General features: G+C 45.9%; 1 protein-coding gene across 5 annotated transcripts in view; it reads right to left on the bottom strand.

The window, feature by feature from the left end:
* Window positions 1-9,075: 9,075 nt before the first annotated feature.
* The window catches only part of UBR4 (ubiquitin protein ligase E3 component n-recognin 4), a 77,682-nt gene continuing 63,118 nt past the window's right edge, over window positions 9,076-23,639 (bottom strand). For all 5 annotated transcript variants that reach the window (XM_072026889.1, XM_072026890.1, XM_072026891.1 and 2 more), the window contains 16 exons: window positions 23,152-23,239; window positions 22,625-22,752; window positions 22,092-22,199; window positions 21,775-21,894; window positions 20,882-21,072; window positions 20,380-20,553; window positions 19,757-19,856; window positions 19,087-19,305; window positions 18,705-18,818; window positions 18,254-18,396; window positions 17,821-17,946; window positions 16,780-16,974; window positions 14,687-14,911; window positions 10,889-10,979; window positions 10,174-10,336; window positions 9,076-9,486 (listed from right to left, as the gene is read on the bottom strand). In XM_072026889.1, the coding sequence (XP_071882990.1) occupies window positions 9,422-9,486; window positions 10,174-10,336; window positions 10,889-10,979; window positions 14,687-14,911; window positions 16,780-16,974; window positions 17,821-17,946; window positions 18,254-18,396; window positions 18,705-18,818; window positions 19,087-19,305; window positions 19,757-19,856; window positions 20,380-20,553; window positions 20,882-21,072; window positions 21,775-21,894; window positions 22,092-22,199; window positions 22,625-22,752; window positions 23,152-23,239 (2,250 nt within the window). In that variant the 3' untranslated portion in view covers window positions 9,076-9,421. The remainder of the gene's footprint in view (window positions 9,487-10,173; window positions 10,337-10,888; window positions 10,980-14,686; window positions 14,912-16,779; window positions 16,975-17,820; window positions 17,947-18,253; window positions 18,397-18,704; window positions 18,819-19,086; window positions 19,306-19,756; window positions 19,857-20,379; window positions 20,554-20,881; window positions 21,073-21,774; window positions 21,895-22,091; window positions 22,200-22,624; window positions 22,753-23,151; window positions 23,240-23,639) is intronic.

Genomic DNA, 23,639 nt, shown 5'->3' with positions numbered 1-23,639 from the left:
GTGGAGTCACCATCCCTGGAGGTCTTTAGAAGAGGTTTAGATGTAGATCTCGGTGATATGGGTTAGTGGAGGACTGGTTAGTGTTAGCTCAGAGGTTGGGCTGGGGGATCTTGGAGGTCTCTTCCAACCCAGATGACTCTGTGGTGCTGTGACGCCCCAGGGCCAGCCCTCGCGGTGCCCTCCATCCGCACCTCACAGCCCTGCCCCGGGCTGAGGGGAGCTGGCCAGCGGTGGGCTGAAGGCAGGAGGGATGAGGTTGTCAGCCACCATCAGAACCTTTGAAGCGTTGTTACAATCCGGTAATTAAGTTATTAAATAAGCGTTTCCCGCTTACTGCTCCTGGACCTCTGGGCCGCTCAGCAATCAACGCGATGGTTTTAATTGAATTGCGCGATCGCTGCGGCGTGTCCGAGAGGCACCCAGCCGAGCAGCAGCACCAAGCTCAAAGATCAGTGGGGATCTCCTCCTGGGATGGAGAATGGCTTTTGGAATAAAAGGCGATGCTTTCAGGAGCTCTCAGAGCAAGCCTTGCAAAATCAACCCTTGCAGGTGTCGGAGGGCTCTCGGGTCACAGCGCGGTGCCTTTCCCATTGTTCCCCAGGATCCTGTGTGTGCACCTCCCGTGTTTGCCGGCACCACCTGGAAAAAATGAATGTGCCGAGGTGGAGGCTCGCTGTTACCGAGGTGACTCAAAGAAACACCCAAGGTGATTTTGCTGAGCGCGCAGTGCCCGCCTGCCGCCCGTGCTGGCGGCATTCGCCAACAAGGAGCAGCCGTCTCACCATCCACATGGAGCTGAGATGGCACCGGGCACTGGGCAGGGCTCCGAGGACAGGCCCTGGCCTGGGCTGGATGACCCAGGCCCCAGGGTTTTCCCAGGACTGAAGCAGGTCCTAGAGCTGTCCAGTTGGGGAGCCCAGAGCGATGCACCTGTAGCTTGCATCACTCTGTGGGTTTTATTTTCTTATTAATGGCAAGAACGTCCTCAGGTGCAGATCCTGAGGTTACTGTTAGGAGCAGCAGTCCAGCAAGAACAGATTTGGCCGTTTACCCCAGATCTGGGTAATCCTCCAGAATTTAGTGGTGACCCCTTGCGTTGCCTTGAGCATCCTTTGGTGCTGCACCACACCCTCTGCCGTGCTGAACAACGCACAATTTTAATTTATTTTGTCTTTCCTTAAGGAAGCAGGAAAACCTCAGAGAGTGAGTTCAGATGGGAACTCACTACCAAAGCTCGCTAATCAACAAGCCCCTCCACCAAGCCTAATTGGCTTTGCACCACACCCGGGGTAAGGTCACTGCCAGCAGCCATTGCAGTGAGTGAGCCTCTGGCATCCCTCAGCAGCCCCTCCCAAGGACACACTGATTTCCCCACCACCCCAAATCAATGACACCAGCAACAATTAACAAGGATTAGGGCTCTTCGGGGAAAGGGAATGCTTTGTTCCGTGAAGCATTGCTCACCTGTGGTCCAGCACCATGTCAAAAGCTGAGAGCATGGGATACTGGAGCGGTGATTGGTGTCTTCCTATTTGGAAAGGTAGGAAAAGTGATGGGAAATGGTGCAACTTCTGAACACAGAAACCATCCCATGGCAGCACCCATTAAATCATGGTGACTGCAGCTAGCCATGCTAAGAATGATGCTCCCCATTTATTTTCATTCTCAGCACACAGGCAACATTTGCTTCAGCCTGAAGTGGGCTGGGGGGTGGAGACGTTGGGCTGGGAGAAGTGGGCTGGATTTGTCATCATCTTGCACCTGCAGAGGCCTGGTTTTTACATTCCCTTGGTGCAGGTGAAAGGTTCATGGCGCTGGGGGAGCAGTGTGGTACCCAAGGCTGGGCTGGAGCTGGCACCTGCCCCAGTGTTTTAACGCATGGTAGCGTCCTTTGCGTGCAAACCTCAGCAACTATTTCAGGGCTGCTTTGTGCATCCGCTTAGTGGTTCTGTACTCATTTTTTCGGTGCTTCATTAGCCTGGAAGACACCAGCCCAAGGGATTTGTCAGCTGAGCCCTGGTGCCTGGGAACATCCTTGCCCAGGGCTTTCTCTATCATGCAAAAACCCAACGGCTGCGCATCACCCCCGAAAAACTCAGTGGCTGCTGTCCCCATGGCATCATCCCAGGTCTCTGCTTTCTTTGGGTTTTCCTTAATGGCCACATCTGCTGGTCGGAGCCCAGGTATATGAAGTGGTGATTTGCACGACCCAGGCTTTTTTTTATAAGAATTGACAGAATTTTTACAGGCATCTTTCCAGGATGGGTATTTAACATAGAGGATGCTGTACCTTATGGCCCTGCCAGCCACTGGGGGCAGACTGCAGAAAACAGCTTCTTTGAGGGCATAATAATCATATATAACGCAGCCTTTGGAAAATAATAATAAAAAGCAATGCTAAAGGGGGTTATAAGAGACGGGACCATGTGGAAAGCCCCACTGGGGAGCACCTTGCACTCTGAACACCGAAAATATTTGGGATGGGAGCTACCATTGCTCATGCAGAAGAGCTGCTAGAAGCTGCCACAAGCAGCAGCGTGCTCCTTCTTGCCTTCTGAGGAGCTCTCTCCTCCCCAAACTTGCCTTTTCTAAGCTTTTCATCCCACTCTATTTTCTACCTATTCCATCAGCACCATGTGAAATGCAAACAGCTGAGCTGAAACCCAGCACCTTCTCCCATTACAGCTCTGTTCCTTGGCCAGACACCTTTTTCAGGGGTAAAAAACTCAGTTTGCCACATTTGGTTTTCCTTTGCATGCCAGCACTGCAAAGAAGAATGCAGCTGCATGGAAGGTCTGCCAGGAGCTCACTTCCACTCTTCCAAGTTTGCTAAATCTGCCCTCCAAGCACCGCTCACTGGTGCAGAAGACAGAGCTGGGCTGAGCGCCTTCAGCACCGGACCCATCCCCATCCCCTCTGCCACATCTGGCCCCTGCTGAATCTCTGGGGTCTGCAGGCAGTGGTGGTGTTGCATCCAGCCTTTTTCACCAACACTGATTCCTGAAGGATGTGTGGAAGGGGCACCACTGACTGTGCACATTTCTGTGATCTCCTGCGTGTCCAAGATTTCCCCAAAATTGTTGCCACAGATGGAAGGACGCGCTCCCTGCATCACCTCCCACCCCAAGCGTGCCCTGCGCAGGTGAGCTGGTGTTCCTGCCGGGATGTTTTCCATCCCAGTAATACCAGTGCTTCCCTTCTGCATGGAGATGAGATAAATATTTTGGAAACAAATCTTCTGCACTGGGTTCGACCTGAATGGCGGGTGAATTAAGGGGACAGGGATTCGGACGCAGATAGAGACGCTTTGGGGAGAGCATCCGCCAGCCGGAGTGGTTGAGACACGTCGTGGGATGGCCTTGGAGACTGTGGCAATGTTCACGGCTTCCTCAGTAACCAAATATTTGCATCTGTATTGAGTAGGGCAGCAAATATGCCCCGATAAGCCTGTACAGGCCACTGCAGGTGTGCTTCAGCTCACACTAATTGCTTTGGCAGTTTATCAAGGATAATTGCAGGATGCTGCAGCATCAGTTTTGCGTGCGCCTAAATCCCTGCTTTCAATCCCATCAGTGCTAAGCTCCCAGGGGTGCTGTGCTGGCTAACCCAGGCACAAAACCATGCTGGGTGATTCTGGCCCTGTCTGGTCATTTCTCCTTTGCCTCCCCTCACTTTGCACCAAGCAGAGCAGAGCACGCGTGGCCACCCCACACCATTCAGGTGCAGCTTCAGCTACCTCTCGAAGACTCTTTCACCCACCCAGCACCTTCATTCCTTGTGCTGTGGGATTTCAGCCCGGTACGTGCCCAGGATGGAGAAGAGCCGATGGCAGCACAAAGATGCTGGAGCTGCTCCGTGCTCACTGATGTGGGTACCATGTGCCACCAGCTCTCCTCTCCCTACAACCCTGCACCGAGCTCAGGCACTTGCTGGCATCCCCCCCGAAGGGCACAGCAGAAGAGTTTGTGGTGCTTCCCTGCTTCCATGCAGCCGGAGGACCCGCGGCAGCAGAGGAGCTCTGTACACCGCCAAGTCAAAATTTCCCCTCCAAAACACAGCAATAACTCCTGGGATGGCCAAAGGCCAGCTGGAGGCGTCGACGAGCGACTAGGAGCAACCACTGGGAGATGCCCAGCCAGCACTGGCCTGCACTGGTTTGCTGCTCCCCTAGCACTGGGCACTTTTTGGCTCCCTGCTCTGCTCCATGGCTGGTTCCCAGGGCTGAGGGGCTGCTCTGTGCTGCCCAGCCTTGAACCCGCTGCCCGGCCTCGTGCATCACCGGGGCTGACTCAGCTCGCTGGAGCCACTCTCCCCGAGGGTTTCCCAATGTCCCGGGGTGGAGCACCCTGACAGACGCCTGCCTGCTCGTCAGTGAGTGCCAGCCCGTGGATGTCTTTCCTCTGTGCTGGCCGCCTCAGTCACTGAGCTCGTTAAGGCAGAACTGCTGACAGCGGGCAAAGCGCGGACCGAGGGATGAGAAATGCGAATGAGCTGGAGATGGGGAGCCGTGCCTTTAATGTCCGATTTCATCATTAGCAAATTTTTTTTTTTTGTCATCAAATAGTAGGAATAATTAAAGGATGGAGCCGGGCTGTATGTGTCTGTTCATTAAAAGGATTAAAAAAACAGCCTGGCTCCTTTTTGGTACCGCTGCCAACGCAGTGGCTGATCAGAGCCACCCGTTAGGGGCTGGAGCCCTGATTCTATAGGACCGGCACACGCGGGCACTGATTTCAGTTCTCCCTGCTCCCCAAGGCTGTGATTTTTCCACCCTCAAGGCCAGGAACCCAACTCCTGAGCTGAAGCCCAAATCCCACGTAGGGAGAGGCAAACTTCCACAGCCCCCAACATCCCCTGGCTGAAGCATTTTCCCAGTCAAAGCCTTTCTGTTATTCCTCCCCCCCCTCCTTCAGCACAAGCTGTTTGCCCAAATGCTGCTGCAAGGGGGGTTCCCGTGCTGCTCACCGCCCTGCCAGGGTTGCAGTTCAGTTTCCCAGCCCGTGATTAAGAGAATTGCTCTGAAATCTCATCAGGGCGGTGGATGAGTGGAGCAGGTGGCATTCCCACCCCCTGGACCTCGCGCAGTGCCCGGTGTCCCCAAAACAACACCAAAAAAGCCATTCTCTTTTACAAAAAAGCTTGAAAATACCTGCCCCAGGGCCCTGCTTGCCCACATCCCACACGGACACCTGGGTGCTTCCCCACTGCCCTTAATCCTGTCCTTGCTGCGTGCTGGAGCCCCATTAGAAGCACCGTGGCTACAGCCGGTGGCACAAGTGCAACGCAGCAGCGCAGGGGGAGTCGTGGGGCAGGGATAGAGGCAGGGGCTTGGAGCCAACCTACAGTGAAGCACCTTTGTTTTTAATATTTTACAGCTTGCACCTTTCTTTTGCTTTCTCCTCCAAGCCTTGCTGGAGTGCTGCCTGGTTTTACGCTGCCTCAAAAGCAAAACGCTTTCTGATTTCTATAAAGGCGAAGGAGCTTGCAACAGGCCTTAGAGGCAATAAATCGGGAGCTGTAGGGAGCCCTATAACCACTGCCAAAAAACAAAAATTAAAAAAAAAATCTGGGGGTGGTAATTTAGCCTTTTTCTTCTCCCCCTTGGAAAGCAGGAAGGGGTCAACCTCCCCTGGTTGTTGCATCTTCACCTCTGAGGGGGCGCAGCCCTGAAGTGCTTTCACCTCAAAACCTCTTGAGCATCTTTCCAGAAAGTTTACAGAAAGGTGGAAATTCTGGAAAAGATGTGAATTTTGTCACGCACAAACTGCGCCGTTTGCTGCAGGGGTTTTGCTCACCACGTTGCAGAAATGCTTCTTGCATCATGTGAGGAGTTGGGAAGGGTTGCAGAGACTGAGCAGCATCTCAGCAGTGCCCCAGCAGAAACAGAGCCACAACAGGGGAAAGCGGCAGGGATTTGGTAGGAAAGGGAGCTTTCAGTGCCATAATACACATGGTAACACTCCCCGGAATTTAGACAGCAAGCTTCTTGCTCTAAATTTCTGCAGTGGTGCCCAAGAGCCCAAAACTTACGTGGTGAGGCTCCACCATGATCTTCCCAAAGGCAAAATCAGAGCGTCCTGCCTGAAAAACAAGCCGTAGGGACGTGTGCCTGGGGAGATAAATCACTTCTCCATCGGAAAAACTCTGGGGAATCTCCAGCAGTGTCCAGGCGCTGCCACTCACGGGGTGTTTATGCTCAGCAGTCGTAACCCCGTGGCTGGTTCAAAAACACATCCAGGCAATTGTGGCGAGACAAAGACGAGAGGAACTCAGCTCTAGACCTGTTTGGGAACGCTGGTACTGATGCAGAGGACGGTGGGATGAAGGCTTCCCGGCCCCATAGGGCAGCCCAAGGACAGAGCATCCACTGTGCCTGCCCACAGGGAGGGATAAAACCATCTCAGCAGTGGCAGCAAATTAATTCAGGCTGGCAGGGGCCTTTGCACCCACTGCTGGCTCAGAATTAATTAACAACCACACAGGTTTGACCCAGCATGAACAGGCACCACAATGATTTCTGGCTGTCTTGGGGAAGCTCTTTCCCACAAAGCCAGATGTGGAGCAATCACAGAGGTCACAGCCTTTCGGGCATCTAAGGATAGTTCCCAAAATGTCTTTCAAATAAACTATCTGGGGGAGGGAGGTCCATGTTAATGTCCAGCTAGTGGTTTGGTTCATCAACCTGAGCCACTCGTACCTGTTTTGAGGCAATTCTCCCCCTCCCAACCCCCTTGCTCCTCTTAATTTAAGAAAAACACTTCCCAAAAATCTTTGCTGACATCCCAGGCTGACCAATTCCCACCCACCCTGCTGGGGGTTTTGCAGCCTGGAGCGCATTGCCTTTGTGCAGTGCTGCAAACAATTCAGCACCTGCCTCAGCTGAAGCTTTCTATAGCCTTTCTCAGCTCTTGCCCCTCTCTAGCTTTTCTGGGGTCGCTACTGTTTGTCCTCAGTCCCTCCCAGGCTATTCCGCTATCTTTTATCTGCTATCACGCTGCTTCCATCTTCATTTCATACCAGGCTTCCCCATCAGTCAGCCCTCTCATGCTTGAGGCCCTTGATGCAACGACTTCATTTTCCAAAATACATCTCTGGACCTGTGCAAAACCCTCCAGAATGGTTTGTTTATTGCAATTTGACTTGTATCAATAAGGAGACAATTTATGATCTCCTTTCAAAGTCCTGCTTTTTTGCAGTTGTATAAATGTCAGGCAAGAAATGGTCTCCGTGTTCTGCTCCAGGTAAGCTTAAGGAGCTGCTGATACAATTGCACTGGGGGAGAAATATTTTACTTTACCAGTTCCTGCAATGGCAGAGGATGTTTTCAAAGACCTGTGCCACCATAAATGGAGTTACACCAGGATTTGCATCAGCAGAAGCCTGAGCTCTGTTGAAGTTACCTTGTTAGTGTGGGAAGACAGCACACGAGGCATTTCTCACATCCTCCTTTGGTTCAGTGAAGCAACAGCTGTGAAGCAAAAGCCGAGGGGGTGCCCGAAACACTGAGGCTGTGCTTAAGAGGAAAAGGTATTTATCCGTTTCTACCTTTCTGTAGGCAGCAAAGTGGCTTGGCATTCCTCCCTCCCCAGCTTCTGAGATATCCCATTAGTAGTTCCTGTCCTGAGTTTAACCAGTCTTACACAATCTTACCCAAATAACAAAGTCAAAACACGTTAGAGTTTCAGTCTTGCACCCGAACTCTCCCTATGATAAAAAGTTGCTTTCATGTTACCTATTTACTGCTGCTTTCAGAAATTACACTAACTTGAAAGGTCCTTCACTTGAAAGGGAATTTCAGTATTGTTCAAGCTACTGTACACTGGTATTGGTAAGCACAATCTGCACATCCACCCGTCAGCTATGCTACAGCTGCTTGTTTGGAGAGAAGACTGTTAGGTTTGACTTTACAGTGCTTTTAAAAACAAAGGGAGTTTTTCTCTTTTATGTGGTGCAAGGGATACACCGCACACTGGTTGAAAGTTTAATATTGCCATATTAAAGAGAAACCAACTACACACATTAGTCCCCCTCCTGTATCTCCATAAAGCAAGACAGATTTACCCAGCTGACAAGACACGAACCCAAACTCCTTGAGGTAACTTGCTATTCAGTGTTCCTCCCCAGAATCACATCCAACTGCCAGGAGGGAAATAAGCACCCACAGAGGTGAGAAGAGCCTACAACCATCTGCTAATCGTCAAATCACAATACGTGCTCAACACTAACCAAAGGCATCAAATAGGTTGCCGAATTATCCAGCCTCTAAAATAATTATTATTTATGGGGCACTGCATGATGGGACTGCGTTAGGATTGCAGAAATTCAAGTTCAAACAGAGACGAGGAAGACAGGGAAAGCTTTATTAGATTCCAGCTTAACCACGTGTCAGCTGGGTTACAGGACAGCAGAGGTAATGGTGAAGGTAGGTTACCAGCACGCACAACTCAGTGAGAAAAGGCAAGGCTGTACTCAAAACAGGTACTTGGCTTCAAGTCAGGGCATGCACACCAAAACGCAAGCTTTTACTAGCGAAAGAGCAAGTGGCCAGCTCAAGAAGTGCGCAGTGGCTATTTTCCATGCATTCTTCAAAGCTGAGAATTTTACAAATCTGATGTGAGTAGCATCCCTCTGCGAGGTAACATCACCATCAGTATGTTACAAGAAGCGTGCTTTGAATACAGCCTTGGTGAGAATAAAGTCAGGAAAGAGCCCGTGATATGCAGCATGCCTTGGAGAGGGGTAACACAAAGTGCCAGGGGAGGTGACTGCAGCTGGCACGGCTCCCCTCACCCAGGTGAGGAAGGGGTGGAAGGATTCACTGTCCTTGCAATCCACGAGTCTCTAAGGCTCATGTCCCACAATGGGAAACCTGCTCTGCATGTACAATCAGTAAACACAGTGCCAGTCTGCTGCTTTGTTCACTACAAGTCCTTTGTTTCCTGTGTCTCCTTGTCCAGACTATGGGCCATAAAGAGCAACAGCTCTGAGCCCTGAAAGAAGGAGCTCTGAAAGAAAAGATGGGAAAGAATTTGGCATTTAAGCTACTGCATGGTTAAAATACTAGTCAAACCCATCTTACCCATTTGTTTGATTTATTTAACTTCAAAGAGGTGCACACTAAAGCATTAAGATTTACTGGTATGTATTCCTCTGTACAAGTTTTTTCAACCAGCTCAAATAGACAAAGCTTTACAGACAGAAGCAGTGAAACAGAAGATAAAACGAATCTAAATTCCAAATCACTCCAGGAAGAAAAACTGTAGAAAATATTAATAATAATTAAAAAAAGCAAACAAACAAAACAAAAACCCAATAAACTGCAGCACTCCTCAGGGAAGGGACAGGCTGCACAAGGAGGAACACAAAGGGATGGAAGGCAAGCTAGTGTAGTCTCTGCCCAACGCTTCTCTGTGCTGGTGGCTCAGGGGATGGAGTTCAAAAGATCCTTGAGGAAGCTGTCAGGGTCACTGATTTCTGATAAGAGCCCTTTAAACAAAAGACAATACAGAACAGTTAGCTCCACAAAGCAGTTTCTCCTGCTGACATTATGGATTTGTGCTACGGTGTATGTATAGTAAGTTAATAATGACAGCTGCAGTGTTATTTTAAGTATGGAGCAGATGAAGATAAACCCTTGCTGAATGCATGTGCAGCAGGGACCGAGGTGTATACATTAAATCCATTCTTGCTCTTGTGGAACAGAACTACTACACAGACCCTGCTAGCTCCATACATTGGACAATGAGAGACCGGCCCAACACACTGGAACTCTTCAGAGAAGAGCAGACTCTCTGCAAGTGAATTTTCAGCAGCTCCTGGGGATAATAAAATCCCTACAGCACAAACTCGCACTGCACTGAATGGCTGCCTCATCTGTTTACCAGCCTCTAAATCACATATACCCCAAAACACCTTTGAGCTGTGATGTAAGTAGTTATGTTTAACAAAGCAGGGGGAGGACCTGCGGGATCAGGTGAGAGAAATTTTCCTGTCTGGGGATGCTCAAGTGTGCCTCTCATCTGTTTGTGAAATAGCTGAGGCAGTAGCTGGAGTGCCAAGGTCTCCTCCTCTCTCTGCCTCACACAAACAAACTGCCGCCGCCGTGTCAGGAATGCTGCTGTCTCAAGTCACGAGTTGCATAAGGCAGCCTATAAAAGGGAAAGCAAAGCTTACCAGCCACATCCAAAAACTCGGAAAATGTTTCAACTGGCATGAACTCCTCCTGGAAGGTCTTTAGGGCCTTGTCTGCAGCTTCGTGTATTGGCATGTCATTGTGTCGTATGAATTCAGCAAGAGAGTAGGACCAGCCTCCCTCTGTGTTACTGGTAGGCACCTTCTGTAAGGGGGCAAATGGGACCAGTTAGTGCAAATCAGCCCAAAGAAGAACTCCAAACTCTGTTGCCATCTCCTGACGCCCTTGGACTTAAGTCCCCTGCCTCTTGTAAATAAGCCACATAAAAGAGTTACCCCACAAATGACTTTTTAACCTTTTCGTACAGAGTGCAGAAAAGGTTGCAGGCATTTTCTCACCCTAATTATTTACCCTCATTGGAAGCTACAAGCTTCTGTTTGGTAGCGGCGATGCCCGCATCTCTTTCCTCACCCAAGTGTTTCCCCAGTGCAGTCCTGAACATCCTTGGTTGGAAAATAAGCAAGTACACGTACAGGAGGAGAGCTGCACACTGGAAAAGTTTCTCAGTTCTTCAGATACCAAATTTCTAGAGTGCAATAAGCACAGACAGCCTCTTGCAGCCCTTCTGTTCACACAGGCAGGCCAAGCTTACAAGGATCTTGGATAAAGGGGTTTCACACCCTGCCTTCTAACTCAAATGCATTAAGTTCCTCAGGTTAGAAAGCAGTTACAGCTGAACCTTAATGTTTTTCTTACCTTGAACATGTTGTAGATGAGATCTACAAGGGCCCAGAAGAGAAGGCCAGAGCGGTACGTTGCATATTCCTTCACTGCCTTATCCGTCATTCTAGGAAGATAATGAAATCAATCTTTGAGTTAATCACTTTACTCACATGCTTTGGCGAACGATTTGATGAATAGCACGAAAGCTGAAACGGCCAAAATGCCTATCGATAATACGCATGGGGAATGGCTTTCAGTAAGCTCTGTTATGTGGTCTTGGACATGAAACAAACATTGGGCATCCTCGATTTCTGTACACTGATTCCTGTGGCTAGGAAATTGCTTTACAAGCTGTACCTACTGTAACCAAACCAGGTGACCCAATAAAAGGAAGAAAACAAGCAAAGAAGCAAAAGGACTGCTAAGACTACCTAGGAATCCAACAGCAAAGCTCTTTTTCCAACAAAGACAGAAGAAGAATGTACATCTGTATGCTCCTTGGTTGCAACATAGCAGATTCCCCCCAAAATAACTAAATCCAGGTCCTGGACATAGTCTGTAGTAATGACAGAGAACATATTTTTGTTTCTATCTCATGGAATTGTTTCTGATAGACTCTGAGGGAACTATCTCACCCTGGCCCAAAAAAAAGGAGCCTTGATGAAATGGAGGAATTTTTATTTAATACCTGCTTGTAATCAACAAGATTTCTATGGCCATGAAAGGACTTCTGCCTTTGGACTTTCAGCATCCGGCTGCAAAAATGCTATAAAAGGTGTAGAGATGTCTTGGGATAACAGCTCCCAAAGTTTAAAGGATTAATCACCAACAGGTTGAGGCAAGGCTGAACCTCCCTGCCAGCAACTCTAATGGGTTTGGAATTTTCTTGCATGCGTTTCTCAGGTACAGCTGCCTCTGTCACAAGATACTTCCTGCTCGCCACTTAAAAGCTTTGAAAAAAAGCTTTTTTAAATGTATCTAGAACCAGTCCAGCTGCCACTGACAGAAGTCAGCAGGACAAAAGGGTATCATCTGACCACCAGCTGCAATCTGACACAAGTTGGTTTGTGTTTTTTTTTTGTGTGTGTGTGTGATATGAACATCTTGCTGCTCTTATTTTAAGAGGTTATGTCTGTGTGACTACATGATCTTTCTTTCCCTTGGAACAGACAGCCTGGTAGGTGGCAGTCTGCTTGGGCAGCTAGGCTTAATTATTTAAAGGAAAACCAATTAGTAAAGGTGACTAAATTTGCACGGGAAGAACAGCAACTTAGAGGGAGGCTAATTCTACACTCCCAAGTACTGCAAGAGAGAATTTCTTTTTATGTGACTGGTTTTGGTATAATTGGAGTCTGCTCCTTTAATTGAAAACTAAAAGGCCCTTGTGGGTTAAGTCTGGGTAGCTACCTTCTGGAACATCCACTTCACAAATAGCTGCTGCGTTTTCATTAATGTAAGCTGGTTCAGGCTCATCAGCTATGCATGGATTTCCAGCAGAAAGTTAGATATTAACACTTTGGGAGCCTCATTTCTTTCATGAATATTTTACAAAGGTCTCAGTCAGGAGCACAGGAAAAAAAAAATCAAAGAATATTCTCCCCTCAAACCCCACATGAAAGCCATGCTGCAAAGTGTCTACCGGATTTTTCTAGCTAGAATTCTTGGTTCAGTAATAACAAGCAGATAATTAGCCATTCGACTCATTTCTTTGGCATCTGTAAACTATATTTACCAAAAAAAAAGGAGAAACCCAGAACTCCCATCCACCCTGGTAACCTCGTCTTTGGGTTTAAATTCAAAGAGTTTCTAAAACATGGAAGCTGCTGTGTGCCTCTCCCTTTGGTCCTGCAGACAAACTGCAATAGCCATAGCTGCTGGCAGAGACAGGAGATGGTTTAAGTTCTCTGAGGGACAGGGGAGGCAGTGTTGGATAATGAGCCAACAGCTACGAGAGCCTTCTGAGGTGGGTTGCAGCAATTATTTACTTTCATCCTTATTCGGGGAGATACATGCCCTGGGGTACAAACTGTCAGAATTTATGAGTCTCACATTTTTGGCTAGATTCTCCCCACTTCTGTCTTATATTTAATAACACAGAAAGGATACTGAGCAGCTGAACAGAACACCTAACAGGGCATAGGCAGTATTTGTTGCCTTCATTTAACACAGGGGAATGCATAGCATTGCCTGCATCTTCATTAATAAGACTTCCACGCCCATTTTAGGAGCAGGAGGTGATCCTCAGCTGCTTTTAGATGCACTGATAGTTGCTATAGCAACTTCCCTCCATCTCTGCCAGCAAAGGTGGCAGAGAGTCCTTGCATTTCTTCAACCTTCAGTCTGCACCACTCCAATGTACTCGGAATGGTGGCATTGCCAGAGAACACCCCTGTACTGCTTCAAACATGGAATGCTAATTTTAATCTTTTGTATGCAGACATTACTCTGACGTTACAGACACTAGCTTCCTCTCTGCCTCAGCCAAGGTACTGGCACTTATCTGCAGAGAACTTCACCGTCCATCATGCTCCTCCTGATTTTCCACAAGAATAAATAAAACGAGACCTTGGAAATCAGAATTGCCGTATTTCTATTTGAGAGGTATTATCAGTGGAAGGCTCTGTGCTCTCTTAGTCTGCAGGGATTAAAGAAAGCCCTTGAATAAACCTTGACATAATTCCTGAGAACTATTTCTGAGTATTCTTCCCTGAAATTCCAGAGATCAGAGGGCTAGCTGGAAGTTTCTTGTAGCCATTTCAATGTTTTTGTTACGTCTTTACCTAGAGATAAGTTTGGAAAGAAAAATCATTAACTGAGGATTTTCAAAAACACCAAACACCTATAGCAATCCCACACAGGAGCTTTGCTTCACCAGTCTCCTCTGCAGGCCACATGAAAGGCTGCACTCCCTTGTTTCTGAGCAAGCAGCCCTCCAAGATAATATCTCCTGTGCCTGTCACACCCCCTCTCCCAAAACTCAGGCAGCAGTGGCAGAAATGAGAGACACAAACACAGAACAGGCTGAGCCTGAACAGCAGAAACTAACACAGAAAACGGTCCTATAGCCCCTTTAAGTGCACGGAAGCTCTTCTGATGCCTCTAATAGCATTGATGCATGCTGTGTTTTATGTAACTACAATGTAATTACTTTATCAAACGCATAATTAATGTCATCAGAATAAGAATGCCCTTTAAGATGACTTAGAATAATAAGGAATTTATTCTTAAATGACAGCTATTTAAAATCATCTTTTCAGAAACTAGAATTCCCTTTCCTTCTCTGGAAATACTTTCTTTGTCAGGCAGGCACAGCCATTTATTCTTGCACTTCTCAAGTGCATGACAGCTGCTATTGATTTCTTTTTTTTTTTATTTCTTGAGAGCAATGGCATTTGATTTCTATTTCTATTTTAGGAAGCTGTTGCAGTGATCACAAAGAAAACAGAAACAGCCTTTTCAGTCAGGCAAGCACAGAGCATGCTAACAGCTCTGAAAGAGCACACAACAGCAGCTCTACTTACAACAACTTACTGGAAGTGGGGAAGAATCAGCATCTTGGTCTTCATCTTAACTTCTAGCTATGCAGCTAGGAAAAGTACTTCTTTCACCGATCGACTGACAAATCTACTCCAAAAATCAGCTAAACTGAATGCTTCTCCCATAACTGCAACACTGAGCACAAAACTACTCAGAAAGGGTTAATATCTGCTATTCTAAAATACGCTCACTCCTTTCCTCAGCTCCCCATAGCTTCCTGTGTGAGGCTGTGGCTCCTGTGACAGTAACACGAGCAAGCTGGCAGCTGCGGAGCAGCAGTAGGTGGTGGCTGACCTGCTGGCTCCCCCTGGTGACACCACTCTCGTGTGGGAGGTAACGAGGAGTCGCTTGAGGATCTCCACTCGCATGGCTTTCCACTTCTCCGGGGGCAAGATGTGCAGCGCCAGCACGGTGTAGTAATGCGGCCCATCCACCTCGTAGGCACTCTCCACCCACTTCTCCTTGGGATGCTCCATGAAGCTCTGGAGGTTTTTCTCCTCCCTCGAGGTTGCTCGAGTTCTGAAACACAAGAACTTTATCAGTTTTCTTGGCTCTTGTATGTTATTTGCAACTTCTCAGGAGCTTTGGGGTACTGCATTTAAGCAGCTCTACACAGGAAAAAACACCTCTAGCTTTGCACTGCCAGATCTTTCCCAAATTCATCCACTGATTGAGGGTTTGCTCACAACGAGGCATGCAAGTCTAGCACACACACTTTTCCATGGAGCTGCCTATCGTACTAGAGAGGCTTCTAGGCCAGCTGGCACTGCCCCACTAGAGGGCAATCCCGTTGTGAAGTTATTTTTCCTTTTGTTAGGGGACAAAGAGTCAGGCCAGCCATTCCGTGTGTTCAGGTTGTACCATTGCCTGGCTGATGCTAAGCATGTGACTGCAGCTCCTGCAGCCAGGCTTGAGGATCAATTCATGGAATTCCATCTACTGCACAAGCAGTCGAGGAGATACAGGCCAATTTCAAAAACAAAGAAAATAACATGTTTACTGTAAGCTTTTATATTTTAAATATCTGTATCTATATTTATTTCCTGTCTCCTGGTTCACTTTCTTCAGGAGTCAGGATGACCCAGAGCTGACTGTAAACTCTTGCAAAGATGTAGAGCTGTTTATCACAGTCTGTCTATTGCTCTACTTCATCAGGTAGAGTGTGCCAACCAGGTAGGTCCCTCGATTTTTAAGTTACATATGTCCTCCCTATCAGGAGGTATAAATCAGTATCACTAACAGATAAAGCTGTGTCTGGGTGTTAGTATTTCGTTAAATTTTCATTTGCTACATTATGCAGCTGGTAGCCAACCAGTAGTTCTTATTTTCTACATTTAGTATCAAACACATCTTTAGAAAAGAAAAAAAAAAAGCGATGTTTGGAAACTACATAATGCATTTTTATACAACAGCCACACAGCGGGTTCTCTGGTCCCACTAAGCAGACTTACAAGATGAAAAGAATAGTTTCATTTATTTGTCTCTCAAGGGACTCAGAAAACAATAGGAGAGGAATCTGGCGATAGATATTAAGAACAATAGCCAAACTGTATTAGAGCCAAAATGTTGATTAGTTCCAGGCGGCAAAGAGAGCTGAGATTTTGTTGCACTCTGTTTGGAATGACCTTGGTTTAAGAGGCATTTATTTTAACATTTATACCCTCAATATAATTAATATTACTTTCCAGTATCTAACTACAAAAACAAAAGGCATTATATTTTTGCCTGAGATGCTGTACTATCAGAACCAGCTCATTAACCAGAATTAAGTGTCTAATTTGTACACTTAAATACTACACTTTGTATAAATACGATATTACTGAAACACTTCAGCAGAAGTGTTTGTATGCTGCTGTTTACTGGTAAAAAGAAATTTAATCTTAAGATTGTCTTGACATTTTGACAAACCTGAGTGCTACAAGAGAATTCCAGTACATTAAAACCGGAACCCAAACCAATCAAGTTATTTTCATGTCAGGCAAAAATGATACCAAGGTTATTTTCAGCTGACAATTTCTTCTTCATATTGTTTCTTCACTGTTTCCTCCACAAAAAGCTAAGCTGGCAGCGTTTCTTTAATCTAATAACACTGCTACTCACCGCATAGGTGGTAATTATATCTAGAATGGAAAGAGAAGCTAAGTCCCAGTTGCTTTTACTCAGTTGATTCCCTGTTATCCAGCATGTTTACAAGCTGCAATGCTTTACTCTGAATAATGTAAACCTGTTAGAGTCTGCTTAATATGTGTAATGTGCTTCCCTCTGAAACTCGTGTGATTTCCCACCTTTTTTTACCACACACATGTACAAAGCACAGACTGCTTCCCTTTATAGTCTTTTCCAAAACTAAGAGTAGAAGGAAGAGGTTGCTACTAAAAGATACTGACGTGTTGAGGACATAGAGCACCGTGTGGATTATGTACGGAATGAGGTGTATGTTGCTCTCCCTTCCTCCTCCTCCAGTATCTACGCTGAATGATTGCTCCATTGCAAACCGGAGAAATAACAGTTTAATGTCATGGACATTGAGCTGGTAGGTGGGTTCCCGCTGCCCTGTGCATTCTTGGAGGTACGTGTTGTGTCTGAAAAACAGCAGTAAGTGTTACTTTATTAAAAACCTTTTATAAACTCTAACAAGTTTCTTTTTCCACATTGCAAATAAGTCAGAACACAGAATCTGATCAGTATCTTATAGCACAGCTTTAAAGAACAAACAATACAAAAATGCACACACTGCTGCCTTTGATTAACCTCCCCAAAGGGAGTCTGACAAAAAAGAAACCTTACTCTGGCAAATCTAATTCCATCTGCATATCTAACAAAGCTAATTCCATCTGCGTATATACACACATCGATATTATTTTCCCACGTCCATGGCTTGGAATACAACTCCTTGGCAGAAATGCATTCGAGATATTACTACTATTAATTTCTAACATGACTGTACAAGTTCTACACAAAGTGATCCAGAACATGGACAACAGGATGAACAATCTTGTTGTGCTCTACGTAAGTGGTCAGGTTATTGTAACTCATTAACATCAAGAGGTTTAGAAAGCTACAGAAAGTAATCTGTTGGTGTCAGATACGTTTATTCTGTAAAACAGGGGTCACTGGGCTGCAAATGAACTAACACTCCTAAAGATGCACACGGCATGTATGCAGGAGTGACATGGGGCTTGAGAGGTAATGAATTTATCAGGTCATGCATCAATACAAAGCCAAGAAACAGAAAGGCACCTATTCTTTTTTAGGAGATGCTCTCTAGCTTGGATCCCTTAATGGTATAGCTTGAAATGACTCAGGGTTGCTAAGATTTAGCTGCCATCTTTGATTTGATAGTTTGAGATTTATGTGCCTCTGTGGTAACCTAACATCTCACCTAACCCAAATACAGAACAGTTTGAGAAGTACTGACTTCTACTCACCGTGCTAAGCAAGTAGCAAAAGCAGACTCTGGTACATGAGGTCCCCAGACTGGCAGGAGCCCATTACACTTGGTGTTGGCATTTTGTAGGGCTGCACTCTCCCACTCTTCACGGCCACGAGCGAGTCTGCATTAAGAAAGCAAGCCATACCCAGGCAAGTCAGAAGTACACAAGCTTTTATTCTAGGAAACTATCTAAAGCTTGGCAATTTCACAGCTCCTTGAAGCTATGAACTTCAGTTTTAAGTGCCCAGTATTGATTTCAATTTGACACATTAAAGCAGACCACAACAGAGAAGCCCGTGGCTGTCTGCAGGCTACATAGGGACCAAGTCATAGGCAAACCCATTCTGAGCTAGAAGGCCAGGTGCCATGCTCACAAGACACCTTGGAAAGTAACAACCACCACTATCCTGCTGGTGATCAGAACGTACCGTACAGCCGCGAGGTGACAGTCGTAATGGACAATGTTGAAATGAGAGACTGTGCTGTACCCCTGTTGTTTTCGGGGCTTGTTCTCAAACTCTTCTAGTGCAACACGTTTGGTGAAAGTATAAATACCTAGGACCTTTGTAGCCTGCAATGACACAACAGATATGTTAGAGATCATTCACATCTGTAACAGTTCATACTTTGTGCCATTTTGACACTGCGAAGTATTTCATCTATCTCAGTCCCTATCTCAAAATTACATTGAGTAATTTTTTTCCAGTTTCCAATGGAATCACACTTCCATGTCCTGCCCGTCTCTGCAGTTATTGATTCCAAGAACCAAACCTAGGATTTCTTGACCTCCCAGAGCAAATGCACCAAGACTTGTGTAACTGGACACTAGCAAGTTCCCACAGGTTGGTGAGAGGGCTTTGCAAATTTATCACACTCTACCTGAAACTTGTATCCTTCCCGGCAGATGCAGCAAGTCAGACCTGGTTCTTCTATAAGTTCTTCCATCTGTTTAAGCAGTGCAGTCTTGGTCACTACCTGACCCTTCTCATTTGTCTGAAAAAGAAAACAACTCAAGCAAGTTAAAAATACAATAATGAATAGCATCATCCTCACCACTGTAATAGGAATGCCCAACCCATTTCCCGGCCTTCTACTAGCAACTATATTTACTCTCCCAGCAGCACCAGGCAAACTGTACGCTTGAACTCCACAATATTTGTCAATAAATCACTTTACACAATTCCCTGTGTGTCAGTTTTAGCTGGACAGAAATAAAAGATCAATAGATTAATAGCCTGCTGTCAGCACAGACAGACATTACCGTCATTCCCAGGGTGCCCAGGGCCTTCTGTCTCATTGCCATGGCCATACGCTTCTTCTCTGCACGTGTCTCCTTCCGGGCAGCATCGATTTTCTTATTCACTTCTGGATGTTCCCTCAGTGCCTCCAGAAGATTCTCTGCTAACGTCCCAATCCCTTCATCACTAGACACCTGCTCCAGCTTGTGCAGATTGGTAATGGAGTCTGTACCTATTAGCACCTAGCAGAGATTGAAACACAGCACCTTCTTCAGACAAAGGGCACACAACACATTAACTCTTCCCTCTGATCCCAGCCACCACAAACAAACAGAAGCACTGATCTAGAACAATTTGTGCCAATGACAGCCTCTTCATTTCTTCTTTAATGCTTCTACAATCCACGCCTTGGGCCTTAAAACTGCATACAAGACTGGGACAACTTGCCTCTACACCAGCCATTACTAAGACACCGGATAGACAGCATTCTTAAAATAGCCCTCAGGCCCTGAGAAGCCTATCAATACTACACAGCTCAGTCTTAAATTACCTGAAGCTGCTGAGCCTCTCCAAGCCCAACAAAAACAGTGTAGAATCAACTTTCAGAGAAACATCTGCTTAGCTACAACCACAAAAAGCAGCGTACCAAGCCAGCCAAGCCCTGCTTGGCTTTCAAGATGGCTTTCTCCGTACCTGCGTAGCAGGGTGCTGCGTGGCAAGTCCTCGGAGCAGGCGCAGGATAAAAGGAAGTGCAGGTCGAGATAAGAATTTCTTCCATATGTCTGCATCCAAACTGCACAGAAAACAGGAGGTAGCAGCTGAAGGGCAGTCACCCATTCTGAGAAGGCCCTTGGCCACATAGCTTGCAGAGCATAGGCTGCAGGCAAGACAAGCACCCTTCCCCATGTCCCTCCTCCATTAATTAATGAAATGAAATTCACACTCCCACTTCTATGCCATGCATGCTATTAGGCAGCGTGTCAACTCATAGCCTTGGGATTTGTTTTGTTTGTGAGCTGGCCATCAATAGCAAAAGCTCTGTTCTGGTGTCACAGGTAAGGAACAGGCAGAAAATACATGCATCATAATATCCAAGAAACCAGCTTAGATGGGTAACAAGTGGGATGATTACAGCCTTTTTAGCTTATCCCCACAGTAGCACTGTTCCACTGGACCCTTTGCATCACAGCTGTGCAAAGTCTAAATGCTTCTGAATGTGGATTTGTTAACAGCTTTCTCAGAAGACTGTTTCATTTGGCGATGAAATGAGCGAAGGGTGTTCATGATCACCACACACATTAAGTAGTGACTCTTACTTCTTTGCACTGGGAATGTGCTTTTTCATGTAGTCAAGGGCATTCTGTGTAATCCCTTTCTGAAGGATGAGATCTTTCAGCTGATGGCCGTTGCTGTTGTTTTTTATTCCTGCTGCTATTTTACAGAAGCAGTCTAAGAAAACTTTATCATCTCCACTGTGCTCCTCATCATACCTGAAAAGGGAGGACAAATGGTGACTTGGAGGCTCTCCAGAAATCTGTAATTCTCATTACATTATCATTGAATACACGTACACACTCCAGTTCAGACTCAGAAAACCTATTCAGACCCGTCATCTCAGAATGTACTTTAAAGGCCTATTATCCAAGCAACATGCTCACACATTTTTTTCCAAAATGGATTAGAAATGAAATAGGAAATTAAGCCTATGTACCAGGAATCTCTGAAGCTTTGCGTTACACTGAAGCAAGCCTCAATGAGAAAAACCGGGCTTATCAATATATCTGATTTGAAACTTTTAGTCAAAATATGACAACATACTTATCAAAGTTGCAGTAGGGCTTAAATCGATCAACCAGAATCTGCATTTTCTCCATTTCTCCAAAGGACAGGTAAGGGATGATGCGTAATAGGCCTTGCAAGACGCTCAGATTGGAACGGACAAAAGTGCTGTTAATTTGATCGAGCAACATTACCAGCTGGTCTTTGTCACCAGTAAGGAGGAGGTTACCCTGCAATGGAAGAAGAGCATGACTTATATTCAGGAATAGATCTACACCCTTCAAGGAAACCCTCACTCTCTAGTAGCTCTAGACCCTGATAAGATAGCCTGATAAAGAAAAAAAAAGCTATCCTCATTCCCAGATTCCTTCGGGAATGGCTATAAAACTCCTCTAGCTGACACCTGACTTCTTCAGCCTACTATTAAAGCATTTTCCAGTCAAAAACGTCTAATAATCCCAGCCCAAAGCAGGTCAGATTCCTGTAAGCCCATAGTTTCAAAAGATGAGCAAGAAACTCTTTTCATTCTCAGTGTACTCAAGATGTAGTTCTTATTCAATTAGCTGGAAAAACAACCCTGTTTTCAGTAAGTACAAAAACACTTGAAAACAAAGCAGTGCAGTGCCTTTTCCTGCCTCTCACTGCCCTGTGGCCCAAAGTATCAGGGGAGGGATCCAAGCAATGCTTACTAACCTCCACCTGGACTATGCAAGCATCATCCAAAATAAGTCTTGCAGTGTTTTTGATTCAGGGCACTCCTCTTGCCCTACCTTCAAGGCCTGCTAAGACACGCCAGCAAGCATAATAAGGCTTAGACTCCTATTTAGCACACCTCTACAGCTCCTGAAGCTCAGCATCATTGTAATAAGGTGCTTGCAAGCCTTGAATCCCAGTCAACATTTCCATTTGCGCATCGAGCCCCAGGCACTCACCTTGTCCTCACTCAGAGGTTCTGCATTGGATTCATCCAGTATAATCTCCATTATGCTAAGCACTTGTTCTGCCACAGCTGCTCCTCCGCTGTCCTTACTTTCCTGCTCAGCTACCAGAGCCTGGAGAAGACAGCAGCAGTTTATTGTAACACACATTTCCACTTACTTCCAGGTAATGAATTGTTAACACATTATTTGCAGCGCCAGTCCAGCAACATTAAAGTTGTCTTGTAGTTGTCATAAATAAACACGACAGTCAGAGGTAAATTCACTGGATTCCATACAGAACAATTCATGGAAGTCCATGTTGTCCTTACCAAGTTAAGAGTTCCCAGCATGACATTCAAAGTGTTCATCTCCAGCTTGACCAACTGTTGACGATTTATTTTCACTTTCACACAGTAACTAAACAGTTTTAACAGCACCTACAAAACACAGAGAATGCATTCTTTATGGTACCTTCAAAATGAGTACCAGGATTTTGCTGAAACTAAAAGCACCTGACAATGTAGCCAGTTTCTAGACTTCTGGGTAAAATACAAGCCAGACTATTACACCAGTATTAGACAGCTCTGGCTTTCAAGAAAGGCCAAGGCAGAAAACAACAACTCTAGCAAGGTAGGATTTAGCCTTATCAATTTCTGCACACTTCAAAGTCTTTGCGAAGAATTGTTAACCAAAAGGAACACGAGAGGAAAAGGAGTTTCTCAGTTCCTAGTAAATTAGTGAATCTGCTCCAACACTTAATCTGCAACACAAGGCAGACAACTAAAAGTAGAAACTTCAATGATGCTTGTGGAATTTTCTATCACATATCTCCTGACCCCAGAGAACAGAAACTGAGACTCACAGTTAAGAGGTGCCGGCCTTGTTTGAAGTCCTTAATTCCAGTCAGCCTGTTGAGCATACACTCTAAGCCTCCACACTGGGCCATGACACCTGCCATCTTGTAAACTTCTTCCTCATCCTCCTCTTCATCTATGGGACAGACGGATCATGAAGAAAGGAAGCTGTCACAGTTTGGCAAGCTCATGCAGCCCGTAGGGAATAAAGCAGCACGGCAAAAATGGAGAGTATAGTAGGGCACATTTAACAGCAGTTCAAGTTACATCAACTGTCGAATTTGAAAAGAATTATGAGCAGGAACATGAAGGAGACACAGGCAGAACAGTCATGTGCCATGCAAGTGTTCAAATTTAAAGTACAGACTTAAAGAATTGTTAAAATCCTTCTCCACTCTAGGTGAAGCAGGTAAATGTAGCAAAAGAAACATCAATCAACTTTAAGCCTGCTGCTGTAAGGATAATAGTATCATTGCTCTGCAGCAAACTTCAGATTTCAAATCTAATCCCAGCTTTCAGGAGACAAGTGCATTACCAGTAGTGGAGTCGAGAGACTCAATGAATTCCTCAGTTGCATCTCCTAGTAAACCTCGCATGCGGTAAATGATCCTCATTGGTTCCCCCTGCAAGAAAGGAGAGCAGTATATTAACTATGCTTCTGTGGACACACATTTACAAGTCCTTTACAGCAACAGACACTTGACCACAGTGTTTGGACTGCAGATGATAACATGGAGAAAACTTCCACTCCCTCATCATTCTTGCCTCACTGAAATGAATTAAAAACAAACAGTCAAGCCATCACCTGAAAAAACCTCAATAAATCATCTATTGGTCTGTCCAGCTTTTCCTGGCATTGTCAGTTAGATGGACAGTCTGGTAACAATTAGACTCTTCCTCCATATATCTACTCCAATAGTTATCTCCTCCTTTAGCAGCAGTGAAAGATGTAGCCAAGCAAATCATGTATTCAGCTCTAGAGAAACTGCTTTTCACAGCAACTTTTTCCTCCAAAGGTATTCC

The sequence above is a fragment of the Anas platyrhynchos genome, chromosome 22, assembly GCF_047663525.1.
Source record: "Anas platyrhynchos isolate ZD024472 breed Pekin duck chromosome 22, IASCAAS_PekinDuck_T2T, whole genome shotgun sequence".
Taxonomy (NCBI): Eukaryota; Metazoa; Chordata; class Aves; order Anseriformes; family Anatidae; genus Anas; species Anas platyrhynchos.
This window is presented reverse-complemented; position numbering and strand designations above follow the sequence as displayed.